The 23204-nt window shown below is 34.9% G+C and overlaps 1 protein-coding gene across 2 annotated transcripts; it reads left to right on the top strand.

Annotated features, from left to right (window-relative positions):
- The first annotated feature begins 30 nt into the window (after window positions 1-30).
- Window positions 31-23192, top strand: DUSP19 (dual specificity phosphatase 19). Of its 2 annotated transcripts, none has more exons than XM_079134563.1 (4): window positions 31-425; window positions 5094-5140; window positions 13430-13582; window positions 20479-23192. In XM_079134563.1, exons 1-4 carry the CDS (start codon window positions 200-202, stop codon window positions 20716-20718), a joined length of 666 nt encoding a protein of 221 aa, XP_078990689.1. In that variant the 5' UTR covers window positions 31-199; the 3' UTR covers window positions 20719-23192. The 2 variants fall into 2 exon arrangements, with proteins under 2 accessions (XP_078990689.1, XP_078990690.1); XM_079134564.1 differs by having other exon boundaries at window positions 13548-13582; window positions 20479-20681.
- The last annotated feature ends 12 nt before the right edge of the window (window positions 23193-23204 follow it).

Raw genomic sequence — 23204 nt, forward strand, 5'->3', positions numbered from 1 at the left:
CGCCTTACATCGTGGCTCTGGGAAAGACAGTCGGACTTTTCAGTCTCACTAATCTGGTTCCTATCGTCCCCTAGTCGGTGGGGGCGGGCGCCCGGAGGGTGTATTTATTACCTGAAGCGGTAAGGGACGAGCAGTCAGTTCGGCCCCTCCCTGTGCTGGCAGGATTTGCTTGCGTTTGTCTCCAGCCACTGCTCATGTAATGCACTCCCTTAGCCAGGAAATTAAAGCATTCTCCCGGAATAATCTCAGGAAGCAATGCACCAGGGTGACAACGCTAACTGGAAAGAAAATTATAGAAACATGGAAAGATGCCAGTATCCATGTTGTGGAAGAAGTAGAGCCGAGCGAGGGGGTTGGTTGTGGTTATGTGCAGGACCTTAGCTCGGACCTGCAAGTTGGCGTTATTAAGCCATGGTTGCTTCTGGGTGAGTACATCGACTTGCCACCGAGTCCTTTTAACTAGATTCTGTTCTCACAAGCCCTCACCCCCTATTATGCCTGTACTATCAGCTATGCTGTCACAACTTTGAAACGTTTCCTTTTTTGGATGTGGAACTTCCATTAACCACATAGAGAAGTTTCTGTCCCCACATTATGCCCATAAGAAGCATGAATTCTAGTAGCGCTTTGGCCCTTGAATTTTAGAAAAAGCTTTTTTCCCCTATTTTTTCTAACTTATCTGCAGGATAACAGACGGATGTTGTGCTTTCTAGGATTACAAAAGGCTATGACCTTTTAAAAAATCAAATTTAAAAGTGTTTTATTAGACAAAAATGAGTAACAAGGGCTAAAGGTATGGAAAAGTTGTTTCAAACCTTAGGAAATGCATGCCTCCTGTGGCCACATCTCTTCATGGTGTCTTGTTGGAGCTTTTAGGAGGAGGGTTTTTACTTTATAGCTGTGAATCTGATGGTTTTATGATTTCTTGTAATATGGAAATGCTGAAACATTATGCACACGTACTCCAAAATACATCTAGTTTTCAATTATTTGGCTTCCATTGTGGCAATAATGGTTTAAAATAAATGTGGTTACTTTTTACTATTTACCAATTCAGAGTCTTCATGAACTTTGCTTATTTTTTAATGTAACTTTATCCAAATATAGTTGATCAAGATACTGTTCTTAGTTTAGAGTTGGAATCCTCCCCAGGATCCTGTGAGAGTTCTGGGAGGTATTTTTGATACTAGTCTCCTCACTGGACTAGGAAATGGGACACTTACATTCTTTCATTCTGAAAGATAGAGGGACCTTTTTTCTGCCTAATAATAAATTCCTTATTCCTGAGGGACCCATGGATATGTACATCTAAAGTTCTTCCACATGAATGATGCAGGGGTTGTTTCTGGCTGGACTTGGTTTCTATCTGGGAGATGGGATTGTTTCCAGGTTAGTTTTAAAAGCTTCCTTCACCTCACCAAAGACCCAGAGTTTTTTCTTAGCAAGGCATACCAAACAACTTTTATTTTTGGTGCTACATACTGAAAATGGAGAACTGTAAAAATGTAATCTTATTCTGTTAGTTTGTAGACAGACTCTAATGAATTTTTGAATTTAAAAAAATCTTGGACAGGCCCTTGAACCATCCAACAGATAGATAAAAGATCTTAGTGTTTTTGTCCTAGGGTTTGCAAATTATGTTTTTATAGCAAAAATCATTGGGACTTTTGATAAATCTAATGATTTGAAAAAGTAGAAATTTCCATTTCTTCTGGGTAGTTTAAAGGCACACTAATTATTTCCTATATCCATTCTGTTAAGATGTCTAAACTGGTGACATTTGGAGATTTTCTCTTCAATTCCCTGTAAAAAGCTTGGGATACTTTATGAGGCTTATATATTTGAGATATAGGAAACTCAGTATTCTTGGGAGGCAGATAATATTTTAAATGTGTATAAATTTGTATAGCTCTTTATTAGGTAAAATCACCAATATTATGTTACCTAATCTTCATAGTAATTTAAGTTGCTATTTTAATCCGTTAATGAATGTTTAAGACCACAAATTTTTTCAAATGAAACATTTCTTCAGAATATCATTTATTTTCTCCTGTGGTAATGTAATAACTTTTTTGGCTTCTTTTTTGTGATTATGAAAATAGTGATTTGTAAATTTGATATGTTACATCAGAATATACAGATTTTTTAAAATTTTCATTAAAATGATTTCTTTGAAAAATAGAAACAGGACTCTGGAGATCTTGCGTAGCCTGTATTTTATGATTCATATACTTTGATTGCCAAACATTTAGCTTATTAGAAACCCCAGTTCCAATATTTCTATAATATATACTTTTTCTAAATTAGTGTGCCATCTGTAACATTTAAATAGTAGTCCTTATCTTTGTTAACAAATATTGGAGTGGTAGTAAGTGTCAGTGTAAAATATAACTAGCTTTTTACGATTAAGCCTCCTTGTGTAGTTGTATTCCCATTAACTTTTTAAAAAGTCATACAGTAAAATTGGTTTGGTATAGTTCTACGAATCTTTTTTTGAGGTGGTGCTACACACATATGCAGGCAAGCACTCTACCACTGAGCCACATCCTAGCCCAGTTTATAAATCATAACGCAAGTATACATATATGTAACCTCTGTTAAAATTCTTAAATTCTTAAAATTAGTATTTTTTAATTTCACTTAAAATAATTTGCAAAAGGATGACATTCTGCTTTTGCAAAACAACATTTTAAAAAAATAACTCATTTTCATAATATATGATTTTCAGTATTTATTTTTTTCATTGAAATTTTAACACAAAGCTGGGTGTGGTGGTGCATGACTGTAATCCTAGTGACTCAGGAGGCTGATACAGGAGAATTGCAAGTTCACCACCAGCCTCAGCAACTTAGTGAGGCCCTGTCTCAAAAAAAAAAAAAAAATAAAATAATAAAATAAAATAAAAATGGCTAGGGATGTGACTCAGTAGTTAAGCACCTCTGGGTTCAGCCACCCTCCCTGTATTAAAAAAAAAAAAAAAAAAAAAAAAAAAAAAGTTTAACACAAGACTGCAACACAAAGCATCCTTTTAAAGTAGGAGAAAAGCTGATCTAGAATTTAGAGAGAATTAGCTTGCACTGAATATTATCAACTATCAGATGAAAAACACAAACTGATTGCCTGAAGTCATTTCTGCTGACTTAAATGGTTTCCTCATGCTACTAACAGTCATTTAATTTTCTTATTGTTTGAAAAGGCAAAACATACCCAGTTACTTTTTTTTTTTTGCCTCAGGAATATTAATTTATATCAGTAGAACCAGCTCTGAAATATAATCCACCTGCTCTGTGTTTGGTTTGTGTGCATGTTTAATTGAAATTATTAAAGCATTCATTGTCAAAATCATTTATAATAATGACAGTATAGAGTAAAAAAGGAGAGAATTTCATTTGTCATGTTTCAGTTTGTGCTGTTTTAAGAAATGAAGATTTATTATTTGAAAGATGACATGCATATTAAACTGCCAAATTTAAACTTATTTGAATTAACCCCCCTACCCCCAAGGTAATTAGGACATCCCACAGTAGAAAACTAAGAATTTTTTTAAATTATGAAATATTTCAAATTTATAGAAAATTACAGAAAATAATATAACAATTAGGTATCTACTATCTAGTTTTAATAAACATTTATATTTTGATAGGCCAACTTTTAAGTAGAATAAAGCTGAATGTTAGCTCAGTAAAGAGCCCATGCGTTTGATTATCAAGAGAATATTGGCTAAATAGTATGCTTGCTGGGCTCTTGGCTATCTAAGATCATTTAATAAACGCTGACTGATTTCCCAAGCAAGTAAGGTGAGAAAGACACTGTTTATGGAAATAGAACCTAATTCAGGAAAGTAAAATGCTTGATGTTCTTAAATATAATGCTGTATTCTTTCAATATAAAACTTGCTTTATTTATTCTGTTTGATTTGCTAATTAACTAGAGCCAGTTTCCAAGTGTGGGAGATCTGGAAGGCCCACTTGGATAGAAAGATTCTATAAAAAGAGCACAGCCCTGGTGGTAGGTGGAGTGTGGGTGGAATCCTATAGATGTCTAAGCTACTGGGTGTTCCCAAACCAGCTGGCACTAAGTCATTTTGTGGTTGTGATTTTCATAACACCTTTTATAAATTATAAAAGAAAGAGCTATCTTGTAAAAAATACAAATGAGCATAAGAATGAAAAATATCACCTATAACCACCACTGTTAATATTTTGTTCAATATACTTCCTATTTTCAAAGCATAATTTTTTGGTTTTTATAAAAATGTGTGATGGTATTTCATAGGCTGCTTTCTATTACTTTAAATATTGAGAACTTGCTATGCATGGTGGCATACACCTATAATCCGAGAAGTTTGCGAGGCTGAGGCAGTAGGATCTCAAATTTGAGGTCAGCCTAGGCAACTTAGCAAGACTTTGCCTCAAAATAAAATAAAGAAATAGATGTAAAGGACTGGGGCTGGGGGGCTGGGTCTGTGGTTCAGTGGTAGAGCATTTGCCTTGTATGTGTAAGGCACTGGGTTTGATTCTCAGCACTACATAAAAATAAATAAAGATATTGTATCCATTGATAAAGATATTATGTCCATCTACAACTAAAAAAAATAATAAAATTAAAAAAGAAAAAAAGTATTGGGGATATAGCTCTGTGGTAGGGCACCCGGGGTTTAATCTCCAGTACCAAAAAATAATAGTAAAATAAAATAAATATTGAGAACTTGGTTCCATGCTGTAGATACTCTTCATTTCTTATGTATGTATATTTTACTACATAATTATACATTTTTATTTAACTCAGCCTCTATATTGGACTTTTAGTTGTTTTTGTTTTGGTTTTTTTTTGCATTAAAAACAATACTATGATGAACATCCTTATAGGTAATTATTGTAATGTATTTAACTTTTAGGACAAATTCTTAGAATTGGGGAAGTCTAAAAGTATAAATAAGATTAATCTTTTGTGATGAGTATTAACAAATTGCTATTCAGAAAACTGAAGTCCTCCCAAGTTGTTGTTGAAGAGTTAACTAACAGATTTGTTGTACAAGTTTATGTAAAAGTCAGGATGGTTATGTTCAAGGTAATATGATTTATTTCTTATAGGGTCACAAGATGCTGCTCATGATCTGGATGTACTGAAAAAGCACAAGGTAAAAAAATGCTTCAATTCTGGAACCACATAATAGGAAGTGTTTTAATTGTTATATTTATTTAGGAAAAATAGTATTGGCCCATTTTTGGTATAATTCAGTTTAATTGTTAACATTTTGGCTGTCATTTTAATAAAGTTGCAAACATAATTGCACCTAATTAAAATATGTGGATCTGTAATCTCTTTGCAGTTTTATATTCTGTCTCCTCACATAGCCTCATGAACTTGATCTTGCCTCTGCTTAAGCAATTCCTCTGTGTGGGATAGACTTGCCTTCATCTCTGCTTGTCAAAGACCTACCCTATTCTTTGAGTCCAACTCATATACCACCTTTTCTGCCCTCCTTCACACGTGATGTGATTTATTACTTATTATTAGTATTTACTTAAAATATTTTAGCCATCTACCACTGTGTCAAGCACTGTCTCAGATCACGGGATTTCTATGGTTTGAGGAGTGCAGGAGATTCCTGCTCAAATGAAGCTTACGCTCTGAGGTACAGAGAGGGGAAAGACCCAAACTGCTGTACCATGTGTTGTGTGCTTTGATGGGGGAAGTGCAGGGTGTCATAGGAGTCCTTAAGAGGTGATGCCCTCAACCGATGCTTGTTTTGTTTGGGGATAGGAGAGTCAAGAAGGAAGTAAATTGAAGTTTTGCTTTGCATGGAGGACAGGGACAGAATGGTATCTTAATAGAAGAATTGGTATGAATGAAGCCCCAGAAGCAGGAGAAAGGCTAATGCTTTCAGGGACAGAAAAGAAGTTCAGTAACACTGAAATGAAGAGTGTGAGAAAGAAACACACAAGACAGGTAAGCATGAACCAGGTCACAAAAGGTCATGTAAGCCAGAGTAAGTTATTTGGACTTTATTCAAAACATATTAGAAAGCCAGTGAAGTACCAGCACCCAGGAAAGTAACAGGATCAAATTTGCATCTTAAAAATATTATTTATTGCTGGGCTTGGTGTGTACACCTGTAATCCCAGCAACTCCAGAGGCTAAGACTCCTGTGATTGTGAGTTCAAAGCCAGTCTCGCAATGGTGAGGCGCTAAGCAACTCAGTGAGATTCTGTCTCTTAAAAAAAAAAAAAAATAGGGCTGGGGATGTGGCTCAGTGGTTGAGTTCAATCCCTGGTACCCCCCACATCCCCAAATATCACTTATTAGAAGTCATGTGGAAAATAGATTGGAGGGTTGCTTAAGCTGGAGATTAGGAGATCTATCTTGAGACTATTGTAGTAATCTAAAAAAGATGGTGGAACGACAGATTAGGAGGCAGAGGTATAGAGAGAAGTGGATGGATGTGAGGGTCTTTTTAGACGGTAAAATTATTACAGTTTAGTAATTGATTACTATTGGGGAAGGAGAGAGTGAGTGTTGAGGGAGAAGGAAGTCAGGTCTGATATCTAGCTTTCTTTTTAACTAAGTAGGGTTATTGCCATTCCATGAGTTAGGGAACAAAGTAAGAGGAAAAACAAATTTTGGAGGAAAAACAATGCGCTCAGTTTTAACCATTTCTAATTTCAGGTGTCATGGATCATCTAGGTACACAGTGGATATATGGGGTATGCAGCGTAGGAGAAAGGTAAAATATAGATTTAGGAATATTCAGCTTATAAATGGTGATGGAATTCATTGGAGTAGGTGAAATCAACTTACGAAAGGTTTAAGGTGAGCAGAGAAGAGGGCCTATCATGAAACCCTATCAGAACCCATATATAGAAATGATCATAGGAAGAAGAATCAGGAGGGGCAAAGGAAAAGCTGAGAGAGGTAATGAGAAGGTCAAGAATGTGATGTCATGGATGCCACAGGAGAGAGAGGATCAGCTGTATCAGATGCAGCAAAAAATTAAGTACAAACTAGGTGCAATAGTGCCAACCTATAATACCAGGGACTCAGGAGACTGAGTCAGGAGGATTGCAAGTTGAAGACCAGCCTCAGCAACTTAGCAGGACCTTATCTTAAAATAAAAAATAAATGAACTGGGGATGTAGTTCATTGGTAAAGTGCCCCTGGGTTTAAAAATAAATAAATAAATAAAAGTTTAAGTGCAAATACGACTAAGTTATATCTATTGAACTTGGTGACAGAGATATTTAGTGCCTTAGATGGCAGCAGTTTCATTTGACTTGGAGGCCAAAGCCAGATTCCAGAAGATTGAGAAGTAGAGGAACAATGAGGAAATGAGGGAAGCAAAAAAAAAAAAAAAAAAGAGGAACTATAGGCTATGAAAGAGTTTTGAGCATATTTTAAAGCTAATGGTAGAGGAAGGAACATATAAGAAAATAAGAATTATGGCTGGAGGAAGGTACCAAGAAGGTAGGAGACAGTGTGACCCCAAACACAGGCACTGGCGTGAGCATTTTAAAGAATGCAGGAGCACATAATTCATTGTAATGAGAACGTGGAAGGAAAGTGTGGGTGCAGGTATAGGTTAAGGTTATTAGATTTGGTGGGAAGATGTGCAGGTTCCAAGTGGTGTATTCTCTTTTTACTATGAAGTAGTGAGGGGGTAATACTTTGCTGGAATAAGGAAGAGATAATAGGGTTGAACATTTCTTTAGCAGAGTGGGAAAAGTTTGAATGAGGTAATATGGAGAATGAGGGAGAGAGCCTCCTAGGAAACTATTGTCATTAATCATTGCTGAGGTTCAGAAGAGGTTTGCTGTCATGAGTTTATGGTAGACATGAAATGCAATATTGTGTGTGTGTGTGTGTGTGTGCGCGTGTGTGTGTGTGTTTCCCATCAATGCTTTGTAGTCTGCATGTAGAATAAACTTTGCCAGATGGGTGGGTGCAGAGGAGGTGAACCATGAAGTATAAACTGGATAGAAAAGGAAATGGTGAACTATGAGAAACAGTAAGCTAAATAAGCAAGCAAGTGAAGACAAGATGGGGTGGTAGGTAAGAAGAAAGTAGAAAGATAAGAAATTGATGCTTTTTGTGAGGTTTAGTGGGAGTAACTGAGTGAAAGATCTGAAAGGTGAAAGTAGAATGCTTAAGTTAGTGGTGTAAGAGTTAGAATAGCTCTGAATTGGCCTTGAAGGAGCAAGATTGAAGTGATGACGAAGGTCATTGGCAGTAAGGTAGACAGGAGACCATTAAACTCAAATGGACAGTTATGTCACCCAGGATCACAGTAGAAGTTGGGATAGGATTCAGCAAACTGAGAAGTGCCCGGGAGTGGGTAGAAGATGGAATAACCAGTTTGCATGAATCCCAGTGAGCAAGGAGTTTTACTGCAGGGTGGAAAAGAAGTAATTTGGAAGGAGCAGGGAGTTTTCAGAAAGATTGCAACTCTGAGGTAAATGGGGTATGTGAAAATGAGGAGTCTCCACTTGAAGTAATGTGGTAGTATGACATTTTCTATTTCACTTATTTATCTGTTCAGAAAATATCAAGTACCTTCTTTGTGCTAGTTCCCTTTCTAGCTGCAGGAAATATGGAAGTGAATAAGCAGTAGGGTGTCTGCTATTAAAATATGATATTTTTAGATATGAACGAGTTCTTTAAAATAACCAAAACAAGGTAATGGGAGGAGTGGCAGCGGGTATATTGGGTTCACCTGGATCTTTCTGTGGGTGAGACATTTCATCTAGGATTTTATGATAGTCAACCATAGCTTCAGTGGGAAATAGCACTTCAGGCTGAGAGAAGAGCAAATGTGAAAGATCTTGGGAGCAAATTCAGTAATCTCTTCTTCCCTTTTCACTCCACAATACTTGGTTCTTCTAGCTCATAACACTTTCTGCCTTATTTTATTATCAACAATGAACATGTTTCCTCCTCTATTATTAAGCAAACTTGTCAAGAATAAAGACCTTATTCTGTCTATCTTTTTCATCCACAGCTTGGTGAAAGAAAATTGAATCGAGGATTAAAAAAATATAGGTGATGAACACTTGCAATTATTTCGCCAAGGAAAATAATTACTAATCAATTCATTAACTAATCTGATTTTTTTTTTTTTTTTTTTTTTGGGTGCTGGGGATCGAACCCAGGGCCTTCCAAGGCAAGCACTCTACCGACTGAGCTATCTCCCCAGCCCCTAATCTGATGTTTTTACTTGTCAGCTTACTGACTTGTGTTTAAGCCAGGTTCTCCTTGGTGTGTTATACTTACTACCACCTAACAAAGAGAAATAATGACCTTATATAAGAATATGAGAATCACTGCATTTCCTAACAGGAACCCTTGTGTAACAATATATTAACAAAGATAGAACAAGTTTCAAAGTCAGACTTCCACTGACAGATTGTTGAAATGACAAATGGAATATGACAGTTTTTGTGTTGGCAAGTGTTTTTGGTCTTTCTCCTCTTATGATGTAGTTCAAATTCAGCTTCATCCTGGAGATGTGAAACAAGTCTATTTAAAAGATACTGCTATGTCTGTATACTTCAAAAATTTCTATAGGAATTTAATGTTTAGAAATGGTAATATGGTTGCTTTATTTTAAAAAATATTTATATATATTTTTATATATTTATATATATCATTTATATATATATATTTTTAGTTGTTGATGGATCTTTATTCATTTATTTATATGCAGTGCTGAGAATTAAACCCAGTGCCTCACACATGCAAGGCAAGTGATGTACCACTGAGCCACAACGCCAGCCCAATGGTTGCATTATTAATGCACTCTTTGTTTGCCTGATGTGTGCCTAATAAAGTACTTTGGAAGATAAAAAGCTAAGTGTAGGGCTGGGGAGATAGCTTAGCTGGTAAAGTGCTTGCCTTGCAAGCCCAAGGCCCTGAGTTCAATCCCCAGTACCGGGGGAAAAAAAAAAAAGCTAAGTGTAACATATAAAATGTTCTGAGTTAAAATTGCAGTATTTTTTTTTATTTTATTGTAAACAAATGGGATACATGTCGTTTCTCTGTTTGTACATGGCATAAAGGCATACCATTTGTGTAATCATAAATTTACATAGAGTAATGTTGTTTGATTCATTCTGTTTTTTCCCTTCCCCCCACCCCTCCCACCCCTCTTTTCCTTCTATACAGAGCTTCCTTCCTTCATACTTGCCCCCCTCCCTAACCCTAACTCTAACCCTAACACTAACCCTTCCCTCCCCCCATTATGTGTCATCATCCACTTATTAGCGATATCATTTTTCCTTTGGCTTTTTGAGATGGGCTTATCTCACTTAGCATGATATTCTCCAATTTCATCCATTTGCCTGCAAATGCCATAATTTTATCATTCTTTATGGCCGAGTAATATTCCATTATATATATATATATATATACCACAGCTTCTTTATCCACTCATCAATTGAAAGGCATCTAGGTTGGTTCCACAGTCTGGCTATTGTGAATTGAGCAGCTATGAACATTGATGTGGCTGTATCTCTGTAGTATGCTGATTTTAAGTCCTTTGGGTATAGGCCAAGGAGTGGTAAAATTGTAGTATTGATCATAATAGCAAATCATTGAAGAACAACCCTATAGTCCATCAATAGGTAACTGGTTAAATAAACAATAGTACTATTCATGATAATAGAATACTATATATCTATAAAAAAGAAGGAAAAAATAATTCTGTAAATTCTGAAATGAACAGATCTCCAGGACACATCTAAGTGGTGGTGTTTGTGGGGTGGGGAAAGGAGGGTCCAAGGATGACACTTTTGTGTAAAAAATAGTCAATAATAAAATATTTGCATAAAGGAACATCAAAAGAATATCCAAGAAACCAGCAATGATTGTTATTAGGATAGGAGAGAATGGAGTAGAGATAGAAAGCAAGACCTCTTAATGTGATTTTTGAACCACTTAGAAATAAAATTTTATTAAAAATGGAAATAAGCTGGATACAGTGGTGCATGCTGCAATTTTGGGAGGCTGAGGCAGGAGGATTGCAATTTCAAAGCCAGTCTCAGCAACTTAAGTGAGGCCCTAAGCAACTTAGTGAGACCTTGTCTCAAAATAAAAAAAAATAATAAGGGGTAGGGATATGACTCAGTGATTAAGCACCCTGGGGTTCCATCCTCAGCACCAAAAAGAAAGAAAGAAAAACCAACCCAGAAATAATGATGTTTAAATGTGAGGATTAACTGAGAGAACCTGTATGCCTGGCACATACAAAGTACTTAACTACCCCTGTTGTGAAAGGCATCCTACCCAAGGGCAAGCACTGTTAGGAAATCTGTAAGTTTAGAACTATGCTTTCTTACTAGAAGGGTTTTAGGCTGAGTGCCCCATCACCACCATCATTGTGACTCAGTGCAATTCTTGTTAGTACAATGTTAATTGCATTTCTAAACACTAAACAACCAGGCTTTGGGTAGTTTAAAAGCCTGTAATGTTTGTAATACATTTTTACCTTTCAGCATGTTTCCCCAATATTCTCTTTTGATCTTCTTTACAATGTTGTGATGTAGAGGGAAGATGTATCGGACAATAATAAATTCTGTAAGTAGTATAACCTCATATCTGGTCTTTTGGGAATGTAGAATATTGTTCTGAAGACAGAGCAGACACACCAATATTATAAAATACTGGAAGTAATTTTGTAAGTTAGGGTAGAATCCTATAATCCTGGCCAGGAGTACATGGGGGTAAGAGACTGACTTGTCAGAGAAGACTTCACTGTGGAAAGCAGAAGACTGGTTCAGACTTTATCTTATAAAACTGCTCTTCCTTCTTTCTAGTTTCTCTTATCTTTTCTCTTTTTAAGTCTCTCCTAAGTAGAGATTTTATCATTGTTGTTGTTTTTCTTTCATGAGGCAGTTTAGGCTAATAAATAACCAATGGCTCTCTTTGCATGTTTCTGTGAATTTTTAGTCCATAATCTTTATGGTGAGCCACAAAAACCAATTTGAGTCACTTAAGCAAGGAAAGAATGTCTGTAAAACACAGGGGGACCTGTGGGCACAAGGGCAAGGAATAGTCATGTCTTGCCAGAGACTAAAGCCAGGGAATGGAAGACCATCCAGGATAGCTCCTTTCTCCATGGCCCTCTCTACATCTACCTCATTCATCTCATTGTATAGCAGAAATTGCTCGTTTTCTCTGAGCATATCATAGAAAATTGCTATCCTAAAACTCTCAAGTTTGTGGATCACACTAGTTGTCTTTTAAACCTATTTCAAAATTTCTAAAGATAATCAGATCAGCCTAGCTTAAGTCAGCTGTTCACTGAATCTAGTCTGAGGACAGGAGTGATCCACTGCCACTCCACCATTCCTGTGAAGGGCAAGAGAGGCATGCTGACAGGTATTCTGAAATGCACAGGAAATACATGAAAATCCTGAGCTTAGACAACACCTAAGACCCATGCTAAGAAAAGGGAATAAATATGGTGAGAGGCATTGTCATGACAGGAAAGAGTGATTCATTTTTCTGGTCCACCTAGCCTTTGGATTCTCTTAATAGACTTTTTTTCTTCATCTTCCTTTTTTTTTTGGTACTGGGGATTTAATCCAGGGGCACTTACTGAGTTATATCCCCAGTCCTTTATTTTTTTGAGACAGACTCTTCCTAAGTTTTTGAGAGTCTCACTATGTTGCTGAGACTGGCCTTGAACTTGGAATCATCCTGCCTCAGCCTCCAGAATTGCTGGGATTATGGATTTGCTCCATGACAACCTACTTCTTAATGGATTTTCCACATGGCTTCTTGCTCATGCTTAGTGGACTCTAGGAAACTGACTCCATTGACGTAGTAGGAGGAGTATACAATGGGAAAGATACCTTGGGAAAGAAAATCTTTCATGACCCTTCCCTCCTCACTTTTTAGCCAGACAAATTCATTAGAATCTGTTGAGTCTGAGACCTTGTGATATTGATATTTGTTAAAAGCTCATCGAATTCTTCTAATGTGCAGGCACATATGAGAACCATTTTACTAGTAAAGAATATGAAAATAATATGGAACTTATTGAAAGGGGAATTGTGTACCACCAACATTCTTCTCCTATGTTTTGTATATGATATTCACTGATTTATGCAATGTGTATTTTAAGCACTTTCTGCTAAGCTCACTGTTCACTCAGTGCTTACTTACAGTAAGTTCAACCTGCTGCCTACCCTCATGGAGTTTTCTAGTGAAGAGAGACAATCTCTAAGTGGTAGAAACAAGTAGCAGGATCTAGGAGAATATACACATTTCTGGGGAGGAGTCAGATAGAGAAAACTTCCTGGAGGAAGTATCATTCAAATGAAACTTGTTAAATTTTTTACTATTCTTGTTACTGATATGGACATCCTAATCTCTTTTTAGATAACCTAATTCATGTACCTTTAAAAAGATCATCTTTTTCTTTCTTTTTAAGGTGACTCATATTCTCAATGTTGCATATGGAGTTGAGAATGCTTTCCTCAGTGAGTTTACATATAAAAGCATTTCTATATTGGATCTGCCTGAAACCAATATCCTGTCTTATTTTCCAGAATGTTTTGAATTCATTGAACAAGCAAAAATGCAGGTAAGTTCTGTTTTGATCCATAGTTATTCAAAAGCAGAAATTTGAAAGTATGGGTCCATTATCCAATCTTTATTCCTTTTTCAATTAATTTGTGAAGAACTCTTATGAAATTTTCACTCTAACAATCTTCACTAATTCCTATAGTTATTCAGTTCTCTAATTGCTCTTCCCTCAATAAGATTTTTACTTTTCACATTGAGTTTCTTATCTTCTTATATGCCTTACTGAGAAAATAGGAATTAGGTAATAAAATTCTCTACTTACTGAATTTTCCTGCAAATATAGATTTAATTCTAAGTATGTAGTTAGATTTCTTTTGAGTATTTGTTAACCATCTGACTTGTAAGTAATTTACAAAATAACAATTGCTATTGGATAGAGATTAGTCTCGTTGGTGTATTTATAATGATTAATCTGCATTTATTTTAATGACTGAGGTACTGGTTATGTATTGGTATTTTTTAACAATGGAATTTTAAGGCAATCTAAGAGGAGTAAATGTGCATTGTTTTACTGAGATGTTATGAAAATGGCAATCAGATGTTCTCTATTTATTTTGTGACTTCAGATCAATAGACAGTGTAACATATTAATCTTGGTATTGAATCCAGATCAACATTCTGACAGGCTGGACTTCTAGGTTAGCTATTACCCATAATTATACCTTGAGATGATATCAGTTTTAGTCAGTAAATACTTCTTACAAAATTTGTGTAGAAGAAGTGATGGGAAAGTAGGCACACTTATAGAAAGAAGCAGCACTTCTGGAGCATCTGGGGTTAGAATCCAGTTTACTTGAATCTGATCTAATGGTTTTCCCACTATCTCCTCTCCTCCCCTTTCCTATCCCTTTCTCCTTTCCTCTCTTTCATCTAGTGATATTTACTGAGTTCTTTATGTGCCTAGCACTGTTCTAGGTGCCCTACAACTAGACTATCCAGAAAATGTAAAACTAATCTACAATTCATCAACCTTATTTAACAGCAGATATTTGGATGGAAGCAAACAAATACACTTTCCAATTCAGAGCCTAATATTGTCATTTTGTTCTCTTGTAAAAAAAATTTGTAGATTCTAGATTGTAATATTTCAGTGTACCCAGTTAATAGTGTTAAAAATAAAAATGATCCCAGTGACTCAGGAGGTTGAGGCAGGAGAATCTTAAGTTCAAAGCCAGCCTCTGCAACTTAACAAGACTGTCTTAAAGTAAAAAATAGAAAGGGCTGGAGATGTAGCTAAGTGGTACAGTATCCTTGGATTCAGTCCCCAGTACTTAAAAAAAAAGAATTAAAAAAAAAACAAAAACAAAAACAGATGAGTTCTCTGTTAGCTGCATCTCAAAGCAGATATAGACTATGTCTTAGATGGACAAATATATATATCATTAAAATTGCAAGAAATTTACAGATTGTAAGTAAAAATTGGAGAAGGTAATATTATCTTTAAAAAGCAAGAAATTGATTCTTCTAAGTTTTGGAATTTAAAAAATTAAGTAAAAATGTTTGCTTTAATTTTGGCTAGTAGTTTATTAGAATGGTTTTTAGCTTGAATTTCTTAAAAATAGAGCTTGAGGCAAGGATGATGAGTTGATGCTTAAATTGAGTGGTACCATCCCCTAGGCAGTGAGAGTGAGAGGAAAGGAAAGTGATTCAAGGTAGGATGAGAAGTGATGCAAGATGATGGGTTTACCCTACTGAGCACAATTTCATAATAAGCTGACAGGGAAATGGTTGATTATTTTATAGGTATGGCTTCTCTACCACTCAAGATATCTTCGTATAAGCAATATAAAGAAATTGCACCTTACCAGAGACTTTGGAAAGGAGGAGAGAGCATTTATTCCCCTTGATCTGTCAGCTCATTTCCCAATGGTCAGAGTTTACCAACTGGAAAGTAACTCTTCAATCCCAGGTTACAGCGTTTCACTCTTTTAGCAGCCACCTCAAGGCCAGATACAGTGCTCTCTGGTATGACTTTTTATCATAGGCCAGAGGTGGCAAGAGAATCCAGAAATTGGGGTATGCCTATTTATGCCATGGATACCAGTGGGGAACAGCATGGCCTTCCTTCTTAGACAAGCTAAACTGAATGGCACTAAGGGGAGGAGTCAGCCATGGAAGTGGCAACCCAAGGCACAGTCCATGAGATGACAGTGCCAAAGGAGTCTTAAGAAGTTGATGATTCTGATATAAAAATGCTAGAATTCTGTAATATGTTCTAATTTCTCAAGCCTTATGTTTTATTCTGGGATCCTAACTTTAGTCATTATTTCCTTGCCTTGAATACTCTGTATTTTTTAGACTAATACATATTTAGTTTTATCAATAGAAATCTCATGACTTTTTCTCTTATATATTCAAGTATTGTTGAATCTACTTAGTTACTTGTATATTTCAAAACTAACTTTATAGGACCTAGTTTGTTGTTTTCATCTTTTTACATGCAAACCAAATATCTTCCATTTTCCCATGTCTTTTCTTATTTTTCTCTGTACTGTTTGGTTTTGTTTCCACTATCTCTACCTCATACACAATTTGTCAAGTATATACCTAAAGGGACAGAAATTCATGTGACAGAGAAGCAGCTATAGTAACCTGTGAAGCCTCAAGTATTCTGTTAGGAATTAAATATAGTTGGCCCCTCTTTTTATGAGCAAAAGGTTTGACTTGTTAGTATTAAAATGTGTATTTGATATTCCATGTTTACCTAATTATTTATTTTATAGGATTATTTTTAAAACATTGCATAAGTAATCTATGTTGATTACAGAAAAATGGAAAATACAAATAAAATTTAAGATTACCCTACTTCCTTACTTAGACTTAATCACTGATAACATTTTGATATATTTCTTTTATTCATTCATTCATTCATTCCTTTATATCATGTACAACTGTATTTTTAGTAAAACTATTGTATAATTCATACTTTGTGTAGCTTACTATTTATACTTAAAATTATCAAATAATTTTTAATTTCTGCATACTATTTTAGTAATTGGTGATTCTATAATTTTCTTACCTAATTTTCTTCTTTGAGATATATGAACTGTTTTCAATTATTTGTTCAAGTAAAGGCTTATGAGAAAAACATTACAAGTCTAAATAAATACCTAAATTCACTGACGTTTGACATGCATTTTCCAGTTTGCTGCTCATTACCATTTTCTGTTTACTGTGCATGTCAATCCATTTTCCATTACTGTAACAAAATGTTTGCGTTTGAGTCATTTGTAAAGAAGACAGATCTTCTTTACAGTTTTGAAGGTGGGAAGTCCAAACAGCCCTGTTACTGGGCCTGGCAAGAACCTTGTGGTAGATGGCATCATAGTGGTAGGAACGTGTTAAGAGGGAGAGATCACATCAGCAGACCCGTGCACAGGGCGGGTCCCCTATATAACAATTTGCTCTGACAAGAATGCATCAGTCCTAGGAGAACTACATTAATCCTCTTCAAGGGCACATCCCCAGTGACCTAAACACCTCCCACAAGGCCTTTCCTTTTTTTTTTTTTTTTTTGTAGTGCTAGGGATTGAACCAAAAGTTGACTTTACCACTGAGCTACATCCCCAGATCTTTTTATTTATTTATTTATTTATTTATTTATTTATTTTTTTATTGTAAAGAAATGGGATACATGTTGTTTCTCTGTACATGGAGTCAAGGCATACCATTTGTGTAATCATAAATTTACATTAGGGTAATGTTGTTTGATTCATTCTGTTATTTTTTCCCTTCCCCCCACCCCTCCAACCCCTCTTTTCCCTCTATACAGTCCTTCCTTCCCCCATTCTTATTTATTTATTTTTATTTTGAGACAGGGTTTCCCCAAGTTGCTGAGGCTGGGCCTTGAACTGGTGCTCTTCCTATCTCAGCCTCCCAAGTCTCTGGTCACCATGCCCAGCTACGGCCCTACCTTTTAAATGTCCATTGCCCCACAACATTACTACACTGGGGGCCAAGCTTCCAACACAAAAACCTTGTGGGATACACTCAAACCATATATAAACCAAAGCACTATGTTTTTATTGCCCAGTGCTAGTGTGCATAGCCCTGAGTGCTTTCAAAGTGACTTGACCTGTGGTACTAAATATATGGTACAGTTTATTACTCAACCTCAGTGAGATAAGAGGGTTGCATCTAAGCTTTGCTTCATTCTTTGACAGATTCTATCAAAATAAAAGAAGGAGGAAGGGATGGGCTGAACTACACACTATACTTAGAAACAGTTGATTTTCATTCTACCACAAAATTCTTAGCTCATCATGGCTTGTTATGAAGCACTTACAGACCACATTATACCCAAGTTTTATTGGAAATTATATGTAGGGAAAAACTGGTTCAGTTAATCTGTCAACAAATATCAATTATTTATTCTAGGAAGTTATGAAGGATCCAGCAGTGGTTCTCAGGGAGCTTAAAAAGCTATTTGTAGGGGCTGGGGAGATAGCTCAGTTGGTAAAGTGCTTGCCTCACAAGCACAAGGCCCTGAGTTCAATTCCCCAGTACCACAAAAAAAAAAAAAAAAAAAAAAGCAAAAAAAAAAAAAGCTATTTGTAGCCAGGCATGCTGATGCATGCCTGTAATCCCAGTGACTTGCGGGGCTGAGGCACAAAGATCATGAGTTTGAAGCCAGCTTCAGGAAAAGTGAGGCACTAAACAACTCAATGAGACCCTGTCTCTCAATAAAATATAAAATAGGGCTTGGGATGTGGCTCAGTGCCCAAGTGCCCAAGTTCAATCCCCTGTACCAAAAAAGAAAAAGCTATTTGTAGAGCTGGGGTCGTAGCTCAGTGGTAGAGCACTTGCCTAGCATGTGTGAGGCGCTGGGTTTGATCCCCAGGACCACATAGAAATAAATAAATAAAATAAAGGTATTGTGTTCATCTACAACTAAAAAGTATTTTTTAAAATAAGCTATTTGTAGAATTATGACAACAAAGAATACTGGAAATGGGAAAAATTGAAATGCTATTACATAATTACTGTTTATAGTAAACTGATAGCTTGAATTTTGAGAGAACCAAATTTCCTCACAGAAATGCAGAATGAATCAATGTATTCCCTTAGCATATATTTATGGAATACCTAGTATGCACCAAGAACTGCACTAAGAACTGGGCATACAAGGATAGACAGAATATTCCTCATGCCCTCATCTCACTTGGTAAAGGCAGTCTTTTTGGTACAGAAATCAGAGGCAATAGTATCAGGAAGAATAGTGGTCTTTTAGGTAAAGGACAACAGCAATTGCAAAAAAAAAAAAAAAAAGATTTATAAATTAGTTGTCTTTTTTTTGAGTTCTGGAAAAAGAACATAAAGTCAATCATTTTTCTGGAAATACTTTCCAACACAATATGATATCTAAGGAATAATAAAAAGGTAGAAAGTAGGTAAATAAAAACTGCAGAAAAGCAACTGTTATATGAAGAAAGTAGTAAGAGGGAAGACAACTATACCAACATTTAAAAACAGTAACTAAAATTGGATACACAGAATATAAAACAAAATAAATGGTTTCATTTTCAAGACTTGTGAACTCATAAAATGGAGATGACTAAGGAAATACTAAAAATAACATTGAAGGGTATCTTCCCTATTGAGCTTATGATTATAAGCTTCTTTGTACTAATTAATTTGTTTTGAGCCAAGTGATCATTAATAATTTTTAAGTTACTGTGATATAATTTTTAAACATCAAGTCATAAAGATGATCTATTGCTACACAGCTAGCTAACTTCAAGATGTATATAATGAATATTTTTGTTTTGTTTTCCATGTGCAGATACAGTTAAAGTTTGAAAATGAATCATAGTTACTTATAAAACAATTGAAATTGCATTTTTTGATTTTAGAATTTTAAAAATATTAACTAATTTTGTTGCTAATCATTCTTAAAAGAAGGTGTACTTGCAAATGGTTGCAACAGATTATGTAAATAATTTTCATTGGATATGTGAATGTGAGAAAACTGCCATACAAAAGTAAAATAATCCAATGAGCCATAATAACAATATTTTTAATGTGTGCTTTGAGTAGAGGATTTTCAGTAATATGTTTTTTCCCTCCCCACTTTCCTTGTTGTACTAAATGAAGAATTAGGAAATGAAATAACTGAAATGTTGAATTCTTGAGGGAGTACTCACAGTTCACTACATTTCATTTGGATCATTAACTTTTTAAAAGTCTGAGATAGGCCACGCTGTATCAAAGCTGTTTCATCAGATCTATCACATTCATTATTGATGCACTATTGCCCCCATCAGCATTACTCTTGCACTGTGTCCCTTTTCACCTGGAAAGTATCATTTTCAAGTTACCTGAAACGTTTTCATTTATTGACCTCACGCTGGTATCTGATGACATTTTCCACTTTGCATTGTTGTAAGCTCTTTGTGTCATCATTTTATTACCTCATACGTTTAAAAATTTTAACCTACTTTCTTTCACAAGAAAATAATACCCAAGAGTAGAAAACAACTTTCCTTGCTGATCATTTTATACATAGATTTCTAAGCCAATGATATTAGTTTCTATTTGGGAATATGATGATTACCTGGAATGTGTCTGGCTTTCTGTTTTCTTTATGAGTGTGGTTTTATTTATGTTTCCCTGTATAATCTCTGATTTTTCTCCTATTTATGTATATATGATTACTAATTTACTACATTATTTAATAAACGATACTGTTTCAGAAGTGAGACATACATAGCATTTTAATACTGCGGCAGAGAGGTGGGGTACAGGGTGGTTGGAAGTTGGTTGATTGATTACTTGACTGATTTTGATAAGTCACCAAAATAGGGTGCTTACTTTATAGTTTTATGTAGCATAATAATGTGAAATCAATTTAATACATTTTCTTAAATGAATAATGCATATTTTATCTTACTGCAGGATGGTGTGGTTCTTGTTCATTGTAATGCAGGGGTTTCCCGGGCTGCTGCAATTGTAATAGGCTTCCTGATGAATTCTGAAGAAATTTCATTTACTAGTGCTTTTACTATGGTGAAAAATGCAAGGCCTTCCATATGTCCAAATTCTGGCTTCATGGAGCAACTTCGTACATACCAAGAAAGCAACAAAAGCAATAAGTGTGACAAAATACCACAATTGGAAAGTGGCAACAGTTCATGAGTTGCATTCTAAATGCAGACGATAGACAGATGTAATATCTGAACTGGCCTTTGTAGCTGTCTTTTCCTCTTTAGGAGAATAGACTAGTAAAATTTCCTTTTTTCTTGCTTTTTACAAGTGAAAATGGAAATCAATTTTTTTTTTGTCCTGAGCTAGTATATGAATAAACTTTTAAATTTTATTGCTTTTTCTGTTATTATAATGTTTGGTAAAGTTAATTACTAAGGGAAAATAACAGTGAATTATGAATCATTGATTTCTATAGAAGAAAAAACTTTAAGAGCTATATTATAGCATGGAAAGAATAAATTAATTAATAAAACCTTTAATATTTTTCTATTTCATGAGTGAAAAAACTTGAAATGCTACTTGACATACTGTTTTAGGGAAAGGTAAATTTTTGTAAATAATATTTTTAAGATTAAAAATGAATAACTTCAACCTTCCCAAAGAGTTCCAGAATTGAAAGGTTATACAACATTTATGTAGTGGTACCTAGGCATGCCTGTAATTCCAGGTAGGAATATTCCAAGTTTGAGGCCAACCTGGCCAACTTAGAGATACCCTGTCTCATAAATAAATACATAAACAAATAAATAAATAAAACAGGAATGGGGATGAAGTTTAGTGGTAAAGAAATGTCCCTGGGTTCAATCCCCAAGTACCAAACAACAACAATTATATAGTAGTTACAATATTCCCCAAAATTTAAAATCCTCCTATGAAATTAATTACCACTTTTTGTTTTTTAATTCTATTACCTGCATTTTTCATTTTGAATGTTCATACAGATGCTTTCTCTTATGATGTTACAATTCTTTAAGTAGATGACATAGTCTTTTATGTTTTGTTTTTTGTTTTAGATACGTAGTATTCCGTTTTTGGGTCTTACGTCATAATTTTTTTTGATCTTGGATCTGTGAGAAAATGTTTTATACTAAAAGTTAATTTTTTAGGTGTGATTTGTACAAGATATGTTTGATAGCTTAGTATTCTGCAAGAGAAGATGTTTTAAGGAAAGAAAGTTATGTTTTTGTAAGAAATTTTAAATACATTCTTAGGAGACCTACAATTGTATCTCTGGCCAGAGGCTTGAATTGGTTCTTTTTTGTTTTTCGTTAATGTTTCCATATTGACAAGAGGGAACATTATAAATTTGCTTCAAGATTTTGCATTTATTTTCAGCATAAATTATGGTTAAAATTAAAGTTAAGACAATTTAGTAGATTTCAAGTATTCATTTATGACTTAGAAAATATGATTGCCTTGTAGATTTTATTTTAAAAAGTCCTGAGCTTGTATTAAATACTGTATACCCAAGTTGGAAAGTGCATATCAAACAAATTTGTGTATTTGGAAAGGCCTTTTTATATTGTCACAAGTAAAAACTAGAAGTGATAAATGTAAGTTGTGTCTTGATATTGCTTACAGTCTGACAAGTTGCCATCATATGTAATGCTTTGAACTCTTTGTGCCTGTGAAGAAGCAGCTCAAATATAACTAACTTTCCATGAGCTGTTTGAAGCCAACCAAACCAGGAAGAATTACCCTAAGTAGGAGATTGATGTAGAATGTGGTTTCTGTGAACAGTATTGCTGGCTGAGCCTCCTCCATTGACATGAAAGCATTCATTTAAATATATTTTCTTTTGCTGGGTGTTCCTGGTTTTAGCCATTGAATCTTGTCAGATGAGGCTTGGGTATAATTTCTTCATAGTGGATAGTATGTCGTTTCTGTTGCCTGTAGTGATCTGGTTATACTTCAAACATGTCTCCTCTATATCATCTACTGAAGTTCTTTGAGCATCATTTTTATCTTAATCTTAAGTGATAGAAGTTTGTTGTATCTGAAATAGATCAGTAGATTGTTTGGTCTTTTAAATTGGGGTGCTATGTCAGGCAATGATGTGTCACAGATATAGAATGTTTACTATACATGGCAATAAGTTACACTGTGATACTTTGTAATAAAGAATGTTGTCATTATGATCATCTATCACATGTATTATAAATTAAAGCAAACATTTATATCATATATGGGTCTATTTTGAGGGAAGTGAAAAAATTTCATGGAGCTTTTAAACTCTATTTGTTTTAAAATAGATTTTCCAACCTTTTTTTAAAAAAGAAAAAGAAGAAACAAAGTTATAATTTCTTTATTTTTTCATTTACCTGATGTAAATTTATGATTACACAAATGCTATCTATGCCTCTACTTCATGTACAGAGAAACAAGTTGTACCCCATTTGTTTACAAAAAAAAAAAAAAAAAGAAAGAAAGAAAGAAAAGAAAATTAGAGTCAACAAAGAACTCTTCTATTGGAGTATTGTAAACAGGGAGAAATGGGAAATAGGAGCATTTTATGGGAGACAGGTCCTATGGGGTCTGTAAACCACTCAAGCAGTAAATAATTTAGGCTTATTCTTGTTATAATAAAAAGTTTCATTATTTGGATGATGTCATATAATGGGGGGTGGGAGCGGTTA

The sequence above is a fragment of the Sciurus vulgaris genome, assembly GCF_902686455.1.
Source record: "Sciurus vulgaris genome assembly, chromosome: 3".
Classification (NCBI taxonomy): domain Eukaryota; kingdom Metazoa; phylum Chordata; class Mammalia; order Rodentia; family Sciuridae; genus Sciurus; species Sciurus vulgaris.